At 30.4% G+C, this 19375-nt stretch overlaps 1 protein-coding gene across 2 annotated transcripts in view; it reads left to right on the top strand.

Annotated features, from left to right (window-relative positions):
- FER (FER tyrosine kinase) overlaps positions 1–19375 on the top strand; it is a 244817-nt gene that overhangs the window by 18151 nt on the left and 207291 nt on the right. The window contains exons 1-4 of one of the 2 annotated variants that reach the window (XM_051994841.1): positions 2634–3332; positions 5019–5192; positions 5855–5954; positions 18194–18377. In XM_051994841.1, the coding sequence (XP_051850801.1) occupies positions 5031–5192; positions 5855–5954; positions 18194–18377 (446 nt within the window). In that variant the 5' untranslated portion in view covers positions 2634–3332; positions 5019–5030. Of the gene's footprint in view, positions 1–2633; positions 3333–5018; positions 5193–5854; positions 5955–18193; positions 18378–19375 lie in introns of those variants that run through there. The other variant, XM_051994832.1, reaches the window with a different exon arrangement.

Here is a 19375-nt window from a genome sequence, read left to right as displayed (position 1 = left end):
AAATATGCATTAATGAATATAATTCTTGTACTAATACTAGCCTATTAGACTGACTAGAAAAAATGTAGAATGATCACTAAGGGATCATTCTACATTTTTTCTAGTCAGTCTAAGGGGATAGATAAGATAGGTAAACTGAGATTTCTTTGAGGATGAGGGAAATATGGACAAGTTTGTATCAGTAGGGAAGCAGGCAAGAGATAAAGAATGAAGATACATGGGAGAATGGGAATGATAGAGGAGGCCATGTGCTGGAGAGGCCAGGCCAGATTGGGGTTTAGTTTGGAAGGAGAAAGCCACTTCTTCATGTGAGACAGAAGTGAAGGAGGAGATAGTGGCAGAAGGGACTCGAGTAATGTGAGTTGAGGAACATGGGAAAGGAGAGAACCCTTGGCAAGTGGTCTCAGGTTTTTCCATGAACTGTGTAGAACATAGTGAGGGGAGGCATAGCCACGGGAAGTTTGAGGAGGGATGAAAAGCAATAGTGAGTCCATTAGGGAGGTGAAAAAAGGATTGACTTACTTTAGTAAGGACCCCATTAGTATTTATTTTTATTTGATTCAGTCAGAAAGTTTTGTGATTTTCTTCAGCTTTGTTCAACAGCATATTGAAGTGTGAGGGCATGTTGGGAATGAAGATGGTGGTAATGATTAAAGTTAAGCATTGGTAGGGCAGCGCTGATAAAAGGATAAGGGCAAAAGGGACCTGAGAAAAGAGGACCGCACAGACACTCGTTTCCCAAGAGGTCAAGATGGGGAAGGGAAAGGAATCTGGCCGATGTGAGGTGATCGCCTAGGAAACCCAGAAGGGTTGGAGATCACTGTGATTATGAAGGACATGGTTTGGTGTTAAAAGCCGAGGTAGAGATGGAATGGCAATAATTGTGATCCAATCAGGGAATTTCAAAGGCTACGCACATGGATATGGAGTTTATGAATGTTGTTGGCAAGATATACAGCATGATTATCCCTCTGTAATGCGGTGGAATAGAGGCTATGTGAAATCAGTTGATTAAGGAAATATGAGCTTAGAATGTATGAGGGTGTATCAATATATATGTTGAAATCTCCTTAGTTTAAGGGTAGCAGTCGAGGAGGAAATATTGAGAGCCAGGAACTTACTCATTGATGAGAGTCACTGAAGCAATTTAAAGTTGCATAGAAGATTCTAGATAACAGCTGGCAGAATTTTGATTGGATAGTAGTTGTGGAGTAAATGACTTAAAGGAGGAAATCTTTACTGAAGAGGAATCTTTACTTAGAAGTGTCTGTGGGGAACAAGGAGTATTCCAACTCTTTCACCAGAAGAAAAGATGGCTAGGAAGATGGAATTAATTGAGAAAGAAAAAATGTTAAGATGACAGCAAATATTCCAGGGAACATAGTGGTTAGTTGGCTTTATAATTGGGTATTAGGTTGGACAGAATATAAACAAACAGTTTTCAAAAGAATTGAAAACCATTAATAACTATCTGAAAGAATTCTTCAAATCACTTTTAAGAAGAGTTATGCAAATCAAAATAACTTTGATGTTTCACCTCATAATAGTAAATTTCAAAGATGGTTGTTAATAGGTATAATCATGAATTGGAGCTCTGAATTGGCAGAACCATTTTGGAAAGCAATTTGGAATTAACAAATGAAATGAAGAAAGTGCCTTTATCTTTTGACTGCAAAAAAAATTTTTTTTTTGCTAGGCATATGTATCCCTCAAGAATTTGTTGACAAAAAGAAAGGCTCTGTGTACACAAAAATATTCAGCTTTTGTAGTACCCAAACCAAGTTGTTATTTCTATTGATTGGGGACTAGTGAAATGAATTGTGTTATGTGAAGGCAGTGGAATATTATGCTGTAAGAAACAGTGAGAATGATGAATACAGAGAAGCATGGATAAATGAAAGATTAAAAAAAAAAAAAAACTGATGCACATTGAACAAAATAGAGCCTTGTCACACAATTTAATAGGATAGCAATAGAAGTGGAAAGGACCACAGTAAAACAGTAGAAACTCATATTGGGAAACTATAAAGAACAAGCTGACCCCAAACAAAATGTTAAAAGACACATCCCTTGTTTCTTTGCAAAAATCAAATTCCATAGGTGTGGCACACTGTATATAATGCCAAATTTTTTCAATACATTTATTGATTTTGGTGAATATTTTTGTCTTTCTCCTTTTCTACTTAAAATATATATTTGCTATAAAGGGTAGTTACTTGGGAGGGATGTGTGGGAAATCAAGCCATATTAAAATAAATGATATTAATGTTTATTTGAACAAAAAAGAGAAGAAATAACTCATGTAAGAATGTTCATAGCAGTTCTTTTTGTTATAGCAGTGAACTAGAAAGTACAGGATTATCTCTCAATCAGGAAATGACTGAAGAAATTGTAGAATATGAATGTATGGGGATATTATGTTGTAAGAAATCACAAAAGGGATAATTTCAGAATAAACTGGAATGACTTGTATGAACTGATGCAAAAATTAGATAAAATTTCCACAATAACAGGAACATATTAAAAAAAAAACCAAAAACTTTGTTCAGTAAAATGAACTAATTTATGGTGAAGCATGTTATCCATTTCTTGGTAGAGAAATGATGGACTCAAAGTGCATTATGAAATGTAGGTTTCTCGACATTTTCAGTGTTGAAAATAGTTTTGCTTGTTGATGTATATTTATTACAAATATTTTATTTTTCCTTTTCCTTTTTAGATGTGTGAATATATATGTGGAAGAAAGCTTAGATCAAGGGAAGCTAGTAAGAAGGTTGCCAAAAAACAGAAAGAAAAGACAGATGAGAGTCACTGAAGCAATTTAAAGTTGCATAGAAGAGAACAGAAAAGAAGCTCAGACCAAAAGGAGAGCCTTGAAAATTGTTTTTTAATTGATTGCATATGTAAAAGGATAAGCAAACTATATATAGTAGTAATTTTATGTATAATCTTTTTTTTAAATTCTACTTTGCATATGAAAATTCCTATTTAGTTTTTGTTAGGTTTAAAATTAAAAAAAATAATTAAAAAAAAACAGGCCACCTTTTCAGGGAAGTAATTTTTATTTTAGTGATAGCTTTTTATTTTTTAAAATATATGCAAAGATAGTTTTCAGCATTCACCCTTGCAAAATCTTGTGTTCCATATTTTTTTCTGCCTTCTTGCCTCTCTTCCCCCTTCTTCTTGACAGCAAGTAATCCTACATAGGTTAAACATATACAATTCTTCTAAACATATTTCCACATTTATCATGCTGCACAAGAAAAATCAGATCAAAAAGGAAAAAATGAGAGGAAAAAAACCCAAGCAAACAACAACAGCAACAAAAAAAGGTGAAAATACTATGTGTGATCCACATTTAGTCCCCATAGTCCTCTCTCTGGATACAGATGGCTCTTGCCATCAAAAGTCTATTTAAATTGTCCTGAATCAACTCCTTGTTGAGAAAAAAGTCGGGGAAGTCATTTTCTCCTTAATGAACAACTTTTTTTTTTTTTTTGGCAACTTTGCTTATCACACCATTCATCATAATTAAATGTAATAAAGACCAGGAATTCAGGGACTTGGTAATGAATTATATTTGACTGGGGTATCTGATCAGATCTCTGTCCAAGACATAAATTTCAAAGTCAAATAATAAGTTTCCCCTTTGTAAAAGTAAAGCAAAGTAGCTCAAATATAAGTAGGAACCAAGTAATCTTAACTCTATTTCCCTGACTTTTAAAATAATAAATAATATTGAATTTTTAACAATTTATGAATGCTAAAGCTATTTTCTAATAGATTCATTATAGTCTTTCTGCTGGTCACATCTTAGATACTTTTTGAGATCAAAGATCATGTATTTAGAGTAGGAAGTATCTTAAGAGACAACCTGCTAAATTCAACCAAATAAAGTACTAAATAGAGGAGATTGAATTTGAACCAGTTACACTATTAATGGTGGTTGAATTTATTTAAATTAGAGATATTTTAAAGCAGTGTAACTATATTGAACAAAGTGCTGGACTTGGAAGCAGGAGATTTGAGTTCATAGGAGACTTTTTTCATAGTTAAGGTATTTAACACCTCAGAACTTCATTTTCCTCCATATAAAAATTCTTGAACTATACCTTCCTTTTTCCCCTACCAATAGAATTTTAGTGCTTTGGCAACCTAAAAGTTTTCAATGAAGAGGAATGATTATTAGATATCAAGACCAGATGTCTAAAAAAGCTGAAAATCCTCACAATTTTTGTTTTATTATTTAGCTACATTGATTGACATTTTCATTTTTCTTTTTATATCTGTTTATAATCTATAATGTAGGGCAGCTTTGTTATAAGGCACAGAGAATTGTCCCTAGAGCCAGGGATATTTATATTCAAATTCTATCTCTGACACATACTGACTTAGTAACTCTATGCAAGCCTCCTTAATTTTCATTATTCTAGCTAGAGTAATTATATCTATATAATGTGGCAGATAAAGTGACAGCCTGTATTTCTGTTATATGTTTTCTCCTCTGGGAGTTCATTTCTACAATTAAAATAGATCAGTTCCAATCCTAATCCATATCTCTTTAACCAAGGACAGAATGATTCTTTAGATTTTCAATCTGACTTTCTATTATTTAAGCTGTGGTAGAAATTTGTGTTAGTTTATGGTGAGCCAGTAGCACTTAACAAATTTTGAACTGTTGATTTATATACACAAACACACACGCACACATACAAATTGTATATTTCTGGTTGTTTCTGAGTTCTTGTTGCTCCTTTTTTGAATTTTTAGAGTGTCAGTTTATCTTTGAAACTAAAGGTGTTTGATATAATATCTATCTATATATAAAACATACACTATATTATCGTATAATATATGTAATATATTATGTAATAATATAATATATAATATATATATATATATATATAAAGCTATAATTCTTTATTGAAAATGTTGTCTATATTAAAAACATTTGCTTGTCCATTTAAAGTAGATGGCATCTCTAATATATTTCTTTTTCCTTTATTATTTTTGCCTAGACTTGGCTACTAATGATTCAACAAACAGAACAGCTTAGCAAAATAATGAAGACACATGCAGAAGACCTTAACTCTGGACCATTACATAGGCTCACTATGATGATCAAAGACAAGCAGCAAGTGAAGAAGAGTTATATAGGTGTTCACCAGCAAATTGAGGCAGATATGTTCAAGGTAATCTTTTGGGCATGGCTTTTATTCATTTGTCTTTTATCCTTATTAAAAGTTTTTAATCATCTTTTTGTAACTTATTTAATTGGTAGTTTTTCTTAAAATAATTATTTGGTTGGGTTAGATGAAAAGTTGTTTTCTATGATCAAAAGGAATGATTTATTGAATTGAATTGTGGTTTAATTGTAAGAAGTATTGTTTGCAACTGGCAAATAAAAGTCTATTAACCTACATATTGTGAAAAAGAATTTTTGGTTTATTTTTGTAACAGTGAACATTTTATTTCATTGGGGCTTAAAGTTATTTTAACTTGCTTGGCCAAGTTAGTTTATAATTGCATATTAAATAAAAATAATTAAAATTCTGTGTCTGATTTTTAGAGTTTAAGAATTGAGAGCCAAGTCAGGAACACTTGGGTTTGAGTCTTGTTTTTGACATATTGGTACCATGATTTTGAATAAATTGCTTAAATTCTCAGGATCCCTGGAAACTCTTTTGATATTACAAATTGTAGAATATTTCTTGATCAGCATTGGTAAAGGGAATTTCATAATTAGGAGTGCCTTACACCAAGGAAATCATAGATTTGTTTTAAAAAATAAAGAATTAGTTTTGTGTTTAATTTATGGGTCCAAATATCTTTTCTGCATTTGCTTCCTTTATAGGTCACAAAGACAGAATTGGAGAAATTAAAAACAAGCTATAGGCAATTAATAAAAGAAATGAATTATGCCAAAGAGAAATATAAAGATGCTTTGGCTAAAGGTATGTAGCAGTTAGTGAATTACAATGTTTGATTTTAATAATTCTTATTGTTGCAATTTGAAAATTAACTATTTTTATTTTTAACAATTCACTTGAGAGTAGTACACAAGGGGCCACTAGGTGGTGCATTGGTTAGAGTATCAGCCCTGAAATAGGGAGGACCTGAGTTCAAATATGGCCTCAGATACTTAACACTTTCTAGTTGTGTGATCTTCGGCAAGTAGCTTAACTCCAGTTGCCTCAAGAAAAAAAAGAGAGTAGTACACAAAATTTTTAAAAAAGTTACTTAGATAAAATACATAGCTTACAAATTTTACTCTCTCAAAACACTGCATATTTCTTAGCATGGTAAATTATGTAAATATAAACACACGTGTGTATATATATATATATATATATATACACACATACATACATATACACACACACACAACACATATTATACATATTATATTGTATTATTATAATATATTAATTTATAAATTATAATATATTAACATATTCAATATAATTAATTATATCATTATATATTACATAATACATAAATACATATACAATTATATAATTAATAAATAATATGATTAATATACATTGTAATATAATATATTAACATATTTATATAGATTATCATATAATATGAAAAATGTTTCTTTAAGCCATTCTCCCTTTTTGTAGATTTTTATGAATAATAAATGGAGCATTATGTATTTGTTTGGAGAACTATATTTTTTTCTTTTCTACCTGGAGTTTTCAAAACACCATAAAGTCATTTTACAGAGCATTTCTGAGATAGATTATTTAAGTTCTCTCTCTGTTCTTCTGATACTCTACGTATTTTTTATTTTTGAGGCATTTCTCTTAATTTGTTTTTGTGTCCTTAGTTTTGTTAGCATATATCTTTATATAATTTGTTCTTATTTTAAAAAATTTATTCTAGTTTCACTTTTCCACCTTGAATATGTATATATTTTTGCTGTCCAATTTAGAAAATTCAAGCTTTATTTATTTATTTATTTTTGTTTATCTTGTCTCTGTTTTTTAAATGTGTTTCTTACAAGTACCAGATTGTAGTGTTTTGCATTTTGGTTTTTTAATATAGTCTGTTACTTTTTCATTTTTATTGGATTTTTTAATAAATTTACATTTAAAATTATGCAAGATCTTCTTTGTCCCTAAAATTTTTTCTTTTAAAAAAATTATATTCTTTCCTCTCTTCTGTTGTAAATTCAGTCTTATGTTCTTTCAGTTACTTAACTTTAATCTTTATTCAAGATGGCCCTGTTCCTATTGGCTCCCTTTCTCTTATTCTGATCCTGTTTTCTCAATTATTATTACTTTTCCTTTTTAGGGTTTTGTTTATTAGTTTCTTTTTCTCTCTTGCTTTTATCTGGTTATATATTTCTTTTTCCTTTTTTAATTTCAGTCAAGTAGGATCCCCCCCCTTTTCTCTCTTTAATTGGTCCTGTTCATTAACTTTTTGATTTTAAAAAATTTATTTTTGTGTCCCTTTCTAAAAAAGATTTCTTTTATTATTTTCATTATTTACTCTATCTTTTGGATTATTGTAAAACCTCATTATATGATTCATGACTTCTGTAGTCATCTGGTCTTTTTGTTTTTCTATGTTCTTCATGTAATCAGAACTTCCATGGTATCTGTTCTAGGTTCTCTCCCTTCTCATTTTTGCTACTTCTTAGTAAGGTTTGCTCTATGTATCCTCTTTTTGTTGTGCTTAACTCCCAGAACAAAGTCCAGTTATTTCAGATATTGAGAAGATGCTGCTCCATTCTAGGTCCCCTCCCTTACTATGTCTTTGATTATGTAGCCCGTTACTTATCTATACCTTATTGTTTTCCTTACATTTTGTTTATGCCTTCTCATTCCTCCAGATGTCACGAGGGATTCTAACTACCCCTATTTCAATGTGGGACAACTAGATTTTTGAAGGACCAAATCCTCCAGGCTTTATCTAGTTTAAAATTTTTATCTCCTTTTACTGACTGTTACTTCTTTATCCATGCTCATTCATTAGTGGATCTCCCTCTCACATTCAAAATTAGGTTTTCTTTCTTTGTTCCTTTTTTCTATCTTCCCCCTTTTTCCTCACCTACTCTTCTGTAGGCTTTTCTTGATCAGAGATCATAGCATTCACAGTCTTCTTATTGCTAACCCTTTATTTGATCCCAACACATCACAGAAACCTTTCTATACGCATTCTCCCTTTCTTCTATGTTGTAATGTAGGCCCATAAAAAAATCCCCACAAAGCATGAATTCACCTGTAAGTAGGGTGTCCCTATATTCTTTACATAATGTCATTCATGTACTTTTTCACTTCAACCAGATTTTTGTCTTCACTTCTTTTTTTGCATTTGGAAATGTTTCTTATTGATTTCTGTGTTGTCACCCTGTTGCTGTTGCTAACATTGAATGCTACATTTATTCAGTCCTGCACTTTTGTTGTTTGGGTTTTTTGAGAAGCTATAATCTTTTCAGTTCTTATTTTCTTACTCCTAGTGTTTCAAATTCATCTTTATTATTAAACATTCATCTTTTGTCCTATATGGTTAGGCTCAGATTTACAGAATAGATCACTTTCAGCTTCATTCTCAGCTATACTGCTCTTTGGAACACATTATTGTGTTACTTTCTATGCTTTTTTAGTGAGTGTGGAATAGTTTTACATTATTTGAAGGTCTTTCTTTTGATGGCTTCCAGGGCTTGTTATTTCTGAATTGAATTATTAATTTTAACTACTATATATCTTCAAGTCTGGAATCTTGAAGGTTTTTTTTTTTTTTTTTTTTTTTTAGAGGCAATGAGAATTTTTAGTTGGTATTTTCATTTTCTTGCAGAATTTCTGGACATTTCTATTTTTTATCTTCATTATAGTGTGAAAGTTCCTTTTTTCCTATTCTGGGACACCTAAGATCCTTATGTTATCTATATCTGTATCTATTTATCTATCTGTCTATTTAGCCTGTCTTTGATATCAGTATATTTGCATGTATTTACAGGGTGAGGATATTGTCTTTAAAGCTTTTTTGTCTTTTAATTGTTTTTTAAAAGCAAAAAACAATTTAAAAAAATTATTTTTTAATACTTTTTTGCTCTTCTTTTAGATTGTTCTTTATTTCTGTGTATTTGCATTTTTAGTCTATTTTTCTGTGGTTTCTTTGGTGAGACTTGCTGTTGTAGATTCAGATTCTGACCATTATTTATTTTTTCCTATGTATGCCATAAATTCTGATCTCACAATTCACATTTCTCTTTTGAGATCAGGAATAGCATTTCATAGATCATTTTCCATATTTATAAATAATTGTCTGAACTCAGTTACTAGATCTGGAGGTCACTATTTCCTTCTTTTGTTACTGTTTTTCCTGTTAATTTATCTGTTTATGTTCAAAATATTTGAGTTTTCCTGTTCCTAAAATCTTTTTTATTTTCTGTCTTCCTTTCCCTTCCCTCTTTATTTCCTTATCACTTACTTTCTGTCTCTCTTCACTCTGACTGTGATTTCATTGAGGACTGAATCTAAACATCTTAGCCTTCTATTCTTCTTGGAAATTTATGGTTCTCCAGACTAAGTATCTTCCCCAGGTTTTGGGTAATTAGAACTGATCCAAGATGGGTGCCCACTACATACTAATTGAGTGATCCTGGACAAGTCTCAGGGCCCTATGCAGTGCTGATCTGCATTGATAGAAAAAATTTATTTATCTGAAAATTCCCTTCACAAATGAAATTAAAGGTTCAGATCCCATCCTTGCCCTATTTTACCTATAATATTATAGTATCATTTCTAGCCCTGAAACACTAGTGTGAAAAATTTAAAATATGTCTTATAGAGATGATGAGATTATATGATTATGAGCAGGAATCATTTAAAATCAAGTACTACAAAGAAGAATCATGCTTTTATACAAACATTTCTTTTATGAAATTATCTATTATTCCTCTGATTTGTTCTTTATATTGTCATTTTTTTATGGTTTATTTAGTCTCTGTTTAAATTTAGATCTTTTCTTCAAAGGCACTTTAATGATTTTAATTTTTTATTATTTTGTTGGGAGTAAAGGATATATTTAATATGTTTGCTTTTTTTTGCATTTGTTTATTATGTTTTTATGCCATAGCATATGATCGGTTTTTGTAAAGTTGCTACATTAGACTGAGAAATATGTCTGTTTCTTTCTCTTCTTATTTTGTAATTGACAAAGATTTGTCTTATTTAACTTTATAATATTCTGTTCAGGTCTTAGCTTTTTCTTATTCATTATTTTGTTAGATTTTCCTAATTGCATAAACTATTATAATTTTGCTACCAAAAATACTTCTATAGAACTAATTTGTCTTAGAACTAACATGGTGCTTAGATGCTATGTCATTTGGTCCATTTTGGTGTTGTTACTTATTTATAATATTTTAAGCAAGTTGTAGTTTCTTTGCTTATTTCTTAAACATTCTGTTTTTACTGTTTCCTTGTCTTGAGATCATGGTTGCTTTCTTTGCTCTTTTGAATATGCTTGATATATAATTTTGTTTTAGCTTCCTTTACATTTGAGTTTTGTCTATATATTTTATATATTATGTAAACAGGATATTGTTTATCCATTGTGCTACCATCCCCAGCTGTTTTTTGAGTGAACTTAATCCTATTAATTTTTAGGATTATGATTTTTGATTGTGTTTTTATCTTCATGGTAGCTTTCTTGCATCTTTTTTCTGTTTTTTCTTTTGACTCCTCTCTTTAAAAAGAAGGAAATGGAGAAAAAGAAGGAATCTGATTAGGACTAATTATCTTTAAGTAAAGTATACGATTTCTAATTCTCTGCCCTGCTCTTTATCTGGCTCATACTTTTATCTCTGGTTCTTGCACTTACATTTTCTCTTTTTAGTCATGCTTTGTTATCAGACCTCTAATGTAGAAGTTTGCTTTACTTTTGCCTAGTCCATTTAAATTTACCCTTCCTATTATTCACAATTTTTCCTGTTTTAATTTTATTCCTTTTGAATTTAATATACTTTTGGGCCAGTCTTTTTACCTGTGTATGTTTTCAAATCTCTTTTTATCTAATTTAGGCAGAATAATAGCTCATGAAATACTCTCAGACCTTTCCCTTCCTTTATATTCCAATGTTCTTCTTGAGTAACCCATTCATGCAAAATTGTGTTACTCCCTTTATTTATTTCTTGCTTCTTTTTAAAAGTTCCTTTCTTAAAAAAAATAAAGAGTAAAATAAAGAACCTATGAGACCTTTTATCTGTTACTTAATTTGCTCCATGACTCTGGAAGACCTTGGTAAGCCAGGGAATTGGTGGAACTGGGCAAGCATGAATTAACCTCCATATTTTCATAAGCCTGGCCAGGACTGTTGGGAGTATAAGAGTTTTAATATTTAAATTTGGCCCTAGCTAGATTCATCTTGGAACCCTTTGAGCAAAAAGAATACAAAAGAAACTTTTAGTACTTTGGTGTAAAATTGTTAAGATCTCAGGGAACTTCCTTTAATTTCCTTGGCAGTGACTTTATTTCTTTTTATCTTCTTGAACTGCTTTTTATTTTACCTTGGGAACTGCTTTTATCTGAGGTCACCGGAATATCTTTATTAGTAAAAATACTATTTGTTTGATCCCTTGAACTTTGAGTGATCCATTGCATTACATGGAGAATTGTAATTCTTAAAAAGACATTTGGATTCTAAAGATTTATATTTCCCTTCTTCCCCAGTAGGATGTAATTATCTCATTATTTACCTGCTTTCAATTTCTTAAACATACTTACTTTTTTAGGTTTCTTTTGACTTATGTGGTTGTATTTCTTTTCTTTTCTTCTTCTTTTTTTTTTTAAATCAGCTTTATTTTCAGTTGGGAATTTTCTCTTTCACTGTTTTTCATATACTACCCATTGATAAAGCAAGAAAAACAAAACTCATTTAAAGTATTCATAGTCAGTGAAAATAAATTCCCAAAATGAGACACACACATACATACACACGTTGAATGAGAGAGACAAAGACAGTGAAACAGAGAGAGAAAATATAATTCAATATATACTGAGTCCTTTGGGTTTCTATTTGTAGGTAGATAATATGTTTTAATTAATTGTCCTTTGGAATTGTGATTGGTCATTATATTAATGAGAATTCTAAGTGTTTTCAAATATTATTATTATTGTATAAAATATTTTCTGGTTCTGCTTACTTTACTTTATATCAGTTTCTACAAGTCTTTCCAAGGTTTCTTTAAAACTATCTCCTTTATAATTTCTTATAGCAAAAAAGTATTCCACAAGATTAATATAATATGACTTGTTTAGCATTTCCTCAATTGATGGACACTTCTTAAAGTTCTAATTCTTTGCCATTACCAAAAAAAATACGTAAAACAGCAACAAAAAATTCTTACTACTCTTAATATTTTTATATGTATTTGTCTCTTTTCCATCTCCTTTTCCTTCTTATTTGATCTCTTTGGGATATTGATCGAGTAGCAGAAAAACTGGTCAAAAGGATCTATACAGTTCAGTAGTTTTGAGGTTTATATCTAAATTTCTTTTTAGAATGATTGGATCAGTTCAGAACTAGAACTGGCACTTAAGTAGTCAATGAGCTCATTGACAGGGGGAAAGTACTCCAGCTAGAGCCTATGGTAGAAAGGTCCTAGACAAGAAGCTCTAAGGCAGAACCCAGTACCTGAGTCTCTTGAAGGAGAGGATTATGCAAACTACTTTACTTTCAGAACCAGGCAGGTCTTGCCCTCACCATTCAGTTGCGGAGCTTGAACTATCTGAAAAACATGATCAGAAATACAAGTCTAGAAACCAAACTTCACAAAATGATAAATGAAAAATGCCTGGAACTCTTAGATTCAAATATAATAAGAGGAGACAAAAGTGGTTGGGACATTTTGGGGAAGAAATAAAAAGTGAGGGAAATCTTTATTGTCTAATAGAGGCACGTAGAATGAAAAATTTGTACTTATAGAGAGAATAGTTACTCTGGGAAACTTATTTTCATTTGAATTAGATAAAGGAATGTTTAATACTACAATATCGAATATATCATGGGAAGGTAGAGAAAGGTCTAAGAAGATAGACTACATAAGAGAATAGACATCAGCAAAAAGATCTGGAATGTTGGAAGAATATGAAAGGAAGATTAGAAGGGAAAGAAGAAAGTGTAAAAACCTGGGATTAATGTCAGAGTAAGAAGAAAAGAGTTACCAAAAAAAAAAATTACTTGTTATTTGACTTACAAGATTACTATTGTCAGATAATTTCCTACCTTTTTTCACTACCTTTTTATTTGTAAAGAAAGGGGTGAAGTAAACAGAAGAAAAGTATATGAAGAGATATATGCAATTAGCAACAAAATTGTGAAGGTGAATGGGATAAATCCATTCATAAAATGGAAGAATATAACCAAATGTATTAGAAAATATAATCTGATAGTAAGTGTTTAAAAAAAAAATTGAACTACAAAGATTTACCTAGAGTTTAAATGAAGAGCTGGAGTAAAATCTACTACATGTCTGCTGAACTTAAAAAAACAGGAGTAACAATGTTGACTTCAGATAAAGCTACAATAGATATAGATAAATTTAAAAAGATAAACAGGAAGTTACATTAAATTATATTAAGGAAATTTTATTAAAAAGTACTATTGATACAAATCAAAATACTAGTAGTTAATGTATATATATACAATAACAGGCTATAAATTCTTAAAGGAAAAGCTAAAAGAATTGGAGGAAGAAATGCATAGTAAAAGTATAATTTAAAGGAACTTAATATATTTCTTTCAGACCTAGGCACAAATAAATAAGAAAGAATTAAAGAGTTGAATAGAACTTAAAAAAAAACTACAGATAATAGATCTTTGGTGACTACTAAATAGGAATAGAAAATAATATACTTACCAGCAAGCTAAGTACATGGCAGTTTTACAAAAATTGACCATATATTAGGGCAAAAAGATCTTAACAAAGAATTCAGAAAAACAGAAACAGAGTAAGAACATAATTTGCAAAGCCCATAACGAAAGATTTAAAAATTAATTGAAGACTGATATATCTAAAAAACTAAAAAATATAGGAGGTCAAATAACAAATTATAGAAATGAAAGAAAATTTCATCAAATAAAATAACAAGATACTATACCAAAATACATTCAGTACAAAGTATTTGAAGTATTTTTATTTCTTACTGCTTTTACTATCAAAAGAGAAAAAGAACAAAAAGAAAAAATGAGTTAAGTATGCAATTAAAAATTTTAACAACAAACCAAAATCATTAAATATCAAAGTAGAAATAGTAAAAATCAAGGACAAATAAAATTGAAAGTAAAAAATATAGTTGCATTTATAAAATGAGCCATATTTAACAAATCTGATAATATTGATAAACACTCAACTCAAAACCATATTGTTCACATCAACAATGAAAAAATAACTTTGATAACTTAAAATAAATGGATATTTACAAAAATATGAAAAACTATTAACAAAAATAGAAAACAATTAAATATAACAGTATAATAAAAATGATTTTTTGAAGCCACAATTAACTTCTAATAAGGGGGAAAAGACTCCAGGCCTAATGAATTTAAAACAAACTCTATAAAACCTTCAAAGAATAGTTAATTTTACAAATATATGAACTATTTGAAATGACAATAAAAGAAATGACCCAATCTTTCTGTGATGCAAATACACTCTAATGAACTTCAATCCTTAGATTTTCATAAAATGTGCCAAATGGCCCTAACATAATAAAATAATCATATTATATAATTAGATTGGGTTTTATCATAAATAAAGAATTGATTCGAGTTAAAGAAAATGATTACGAGTTCTAGAATTGTGAATAAAAACAAGCACTATTTATAACTGGTGCTTGTTTTTATTCACAATTCTAGAACTCATAGAAATAAATCAAGTTTTCCCTAATATGATAATTATTATCAAAATTCAAGAGCTTACATTATATGTAATGATGAAAAATTATAGTGTTTTCTGGTAAGATCAAGTATAAAGTTAGGATAGGATACTCATTATCAGTAGTGTTGTTGAATAGTGCTACAAATGTTATGTATAAAATAATAAAGCAAGAAAAAAAATTAAGAAAAGAATTATTGAGAAAGAAGAAACAAAAATTAGAGGTTTTTTTTTTTCAGATACAATGGTAGTATTTAGATAATCCTTGAGAGTCAATTAAATTTAATTGAAATAATAACAAGTCTAAATGCAGGAAATAAATTATTGGCATTCTTATATTTAACCTGTAAAATCCAGTAGAAAACATAGAAGGTAAAATTCAATGCACAATTTGAAACTCTTAAAATATTTGGGAGTTTTCCAAGATCCATCCAGGGACAATGTGAATCCAACTGTAAAATACTCTACAGAAATACAGACTTAAGTAATTAGAGAAATAATAATAGCTGATGGGTAAGTTGAGCTAGTTCCTCACCCTATGCAGCAAATTCAACTCCAAATAGATTTATAACTAAGATAAAAAGGTTCTTATCATAAATAAATTAGAGGAGCAAGTAAGAAATTATCTTTCTCATTCTATGGATATGAGAATTCAGGACTAAAGAAATGATAGGATTACAGAAGATTAAATAGATAATTTTGATTATTTAAAATTTTTAAAGTTTTTTTATCCAAAATCTGAGTTAGTTAAAATCAAGAGAAACAGGTAGCTTAGAACAATCTGTTCAGCAGTTTTCTTTGATAAAGTTTTTATATCCAGGTTATATAAGGAACTAATTTAAATGAATTTAACTAAGGATCATTCCCCAGGAGATAAGTAGAACATATTAAAAGTCAGTTTTCAAAGGGCAAAGTCCAAGCTATTAACATTCCTATGAAAAATGCTTTAAATCACTAATAATTAGTTGTTTTCCAGTTGTGTCTGACTCCTAATGACCCCCTTGGGAGTTTTCTTGGCAAAGATCCTGGAGTAGTTTGCTGTTTCCTTCTCCAGTTCATTTTACAGATGAGAAAATGGAGACAAAAAGGATTAAGTGACTAGACCAGGATCATACCACTAGGAAGTGTCTGAACACAGGAAGCGTTTTCTTGACTCTAAGCCTGGCATTCTATCCACTGTACCCCCTTTGTTTCCTCATAAATAGAGCAATTTAGAGCTTCTGTTGTATACCTGTCAGCTTGGCAAAGATGACAAAAGAGAAAAATGACAAATGGTGAAAGGACTGTGGAGAAAATAGGTACTAGAGCACTATTGAATTTGTGAGTTGGAAGCAAACCATTCTGGAAAGCAATTTGGAACTTTGCTTACAAAGTTACCTAATCATGAATACTTTTTGATCCAGCTATACCACTATGAGGGCCTATGTATTTAATTAAATTAATTAATTAATTCAGAGAAAAGGGTCTATATGTACAAAAACTTTTTAGCAGCTTTTTTTATTTTTATTTTTTGCCAAATTGGAAACTAAGGAATTATCTTCCTGTTAGGGAATAGCTGAACAGATTCTTTATGAATATGAATGTAATGGAATAATATTGTGCCATAACAAATTATGAAATAGACAATTTCAAAGGAAATGAAAAGATGTCTTTGAAATGATATAAGATCGAATTGAGAAGAAATCAAAAAATCATTTATACAGAGGCAGTAGCGTTATAGAAAAAAGCCAATTTGAAGGACTTTAGAACTTTGATTAATTATAATCAGGAATTCAAAAGAATAAAGACAAAACATGCCACCAAGAGGTGTTGAAGTTAAAATGACAAACGATCTGTACAATTTTGGACATGAGAAATGGAGGAATTTTTTTTGTTTTTGTTTTTGTATTATTTCCCCCCCCCCCCTCCCCCCGGGAGTATCAATGTCAAAGCTTTTATTTTAACTTTCTAACATTTGCTCGAGGGGTAGTTGTTGGAAGGAAAGATTAATTTTTAAAATTGAAATTTTATTTATTGATTGATTGAAAATTGAATTGAAAAAATTGAATTGAAATTGAAAATTGAATTATTTGAATTTTTGAATTGAAATTATTGATTAATTGAAAAAATAAAAGTAAAACATAAAAATATCTTTTATTATACTTGATAATTTATTTTTATCAGTTATGCAATAGATATGCCAATATGTTATAAATTAATTATAAAAACTTTAAAATAATGATGGTTTTTCTTACTTTTAAGTCATTTTTTTTTACTGTAACCCTCTTTTTCTTTCTCTTCCAAGTAGTCTTAATTGCAATTTTTTTTTTTTTTTTTTTGCTTTTAAGGATCACCGTGATCTGTTCATACCCAACTGTAGAAGGCTGAAACTCTAAAAAAAGTGTGCTTTGATCAGACAGCAGAGCACTTACGGCTAATTATCTATTCAATATTCAATAATGAGATAATACATATATTTAGATGAAATGGTGATGTGATGGCTGTTCTCACCATTGGTGCTTGCTGAATGTTTGGTGGTGAGGTAATCGTAGGGAAGGATTAGAGGGCTGAGGGAGAAAATTCAGAGTCACTTGGCTTGAGGAGGAGGCGAGAGGCAGGAGACTCTGGACTCCGGAATCCAGGATACATCTTTGGCAAATCACATGGCAGCTTGCCTGCCTCCTTCACTTCTCCCCCTAAAGACCAAGAACTTTGATTGATTTTCTATTATGTCTTAAGGCAGTGAGGTACTGTAAGAGCAGTGTACTTGGTCAAGATTTCGTGCTTAAATCCCAGTTCTGATTCTGATTAATTAGCTGTGTGATCATGAACAAGTCATTTCAGTTATTTGTAAATCTTAAAATTTCTTTGTAAAGTATGAAATATTCCTGTTTTTCTTGCTATTATATTTTCATTATTTATTCTTTTTTAACTGTTATAATTATCTTTTTAAATGAAATTGCTACTACTGAAGATTAAAAGATAGTAGTCTTAGTACAAAAGAAAATTAAGAGGCCAACCCTTTCAATTTATACAGATGAGGAAACAGAGGTCCAGGAATGTTAAGTGATCTGTTCAAAGTGACAAAGGAAATATTCATGAGATATGAGATTTTAATTCAATAAAATTTTTTTTCTTATTCCTCAAAAGTACCTAGGACAAGACTGAGCACAGGCTTATTGATTAACAATCAATTGGTTGACTTATGAAAAACATCAAATTATGCTGAATGATAACTTGATATCACTCTTATTCAGTAATGATAAAATATTTTTATGACATGATAATTAATTTTGCTAACCTTTCTCTTCTTTTCTTCAGGGAAAGAAACAGAGAAGGCAAAAGATCGTTATGACAAAGCTACAATGAAACTTCATGTGTTGCATAATCAATACGTATTGGCTTTGAAAGCAGCTCAGCTTCATCAGCATCAGTATTATGATAATACACTTCCTCAACTCTTGGATTCGTTACAAAAAATGCAAGAAGAAATGATAAATGCATTGTAAGATAAACTTACTTTTGTTCAGAATTGATCTTTTAAAGTAATTTTGCTGTTTTCTATCCTCATTAATATTTTAATAGGTATACAAAAATTTCTGTTGCACACTCGATTCTCCCTTATGATCTTTTTTTCTACTCTTCTTATCTATGGTTCATCATATACCTTTAATGCTAAATGCTAATGGAGAAAATCATAGTTTTGCTGTTTGAGACCACTACAAACTTATGCTCTGTATTCTTGACTGGGCCCTTAATGTTGCTTTTACTCTTCCCTGATGGACTTTTCATTTAATTTTCCCTGATACCTTCTCTTCTTCTCTATTTGTCACTTATTTTGTCCCATTTCTTCTCCTTGTTAGCAGAAGATCTCACTTAGTGTTTAACAAACAATTGAAAACATCCATTAAGAGTTCTTCTCAATTCAACATGTTATATTATCTTAATCTTTTCCTCCTATTCTCTCCTCTTCTGAATTTCTAAAGAACTGATGTTTCTATTTGCCAAAGCCAGCCACTCTACTTGTGTCCTTGATCCTATCCCCTCATCTTTCTCTAGGAATTTATCATTTCATTTATTCCCCATCTTAATCTCCAGCTTTTAGCCTTTCTTATCCTTTGGTTCCTTCCGTTCTTACTCACAAGCATACCATCCTTAAAAATATTATTTGACCCTACTCTATCTCCTTCTTTTCTTCTTTCCCAGCAGTACTCCTAGAAAAACCTGTTTAACCCTAGTGACCTTAACTTTCTCAACCTCCCACACTTCAACTCCTTGCAATTTGGCTTTTTTTCCCCCCACCACTCAAAAGAAACTATTCTCTTAGAGGTGACATGTGACCGTTTAATTACTAACTCAAATAGTTTTTCTTAGTCCACATTCTTCTTGATCCCTCGTAAGCATTTGGCACTCTTGACCAATATTTTCTGAATAGTCATTCCTTTCTGAATTCTCCTGACAGTGCTTTATTGTGCTTCTCTTCCCATCTTATCACACTGATTC

The sequence above is a fragment of the Antechinus flavipes genome, chromosome 1 (genome assembly GCF_016432865.1).
Source record: "Antechinus flavipes isolate AdamAnt ecotype Samford, QLD, Australia chromosome 1, AdamAnt_v2, whole genome shotgun sequence".
In the NCBI taxonomy this organism is placed as follows: domain Eukaryota; kingdom Metazoa; phylum Chordata; class Mammalia; order Dasyuromorphia; family Dasyuridae; genus Antechinus; species Antechinus flavipes.
This window is presented reverse-complemented; position numbering and strand designations above follow the sequence as displayed.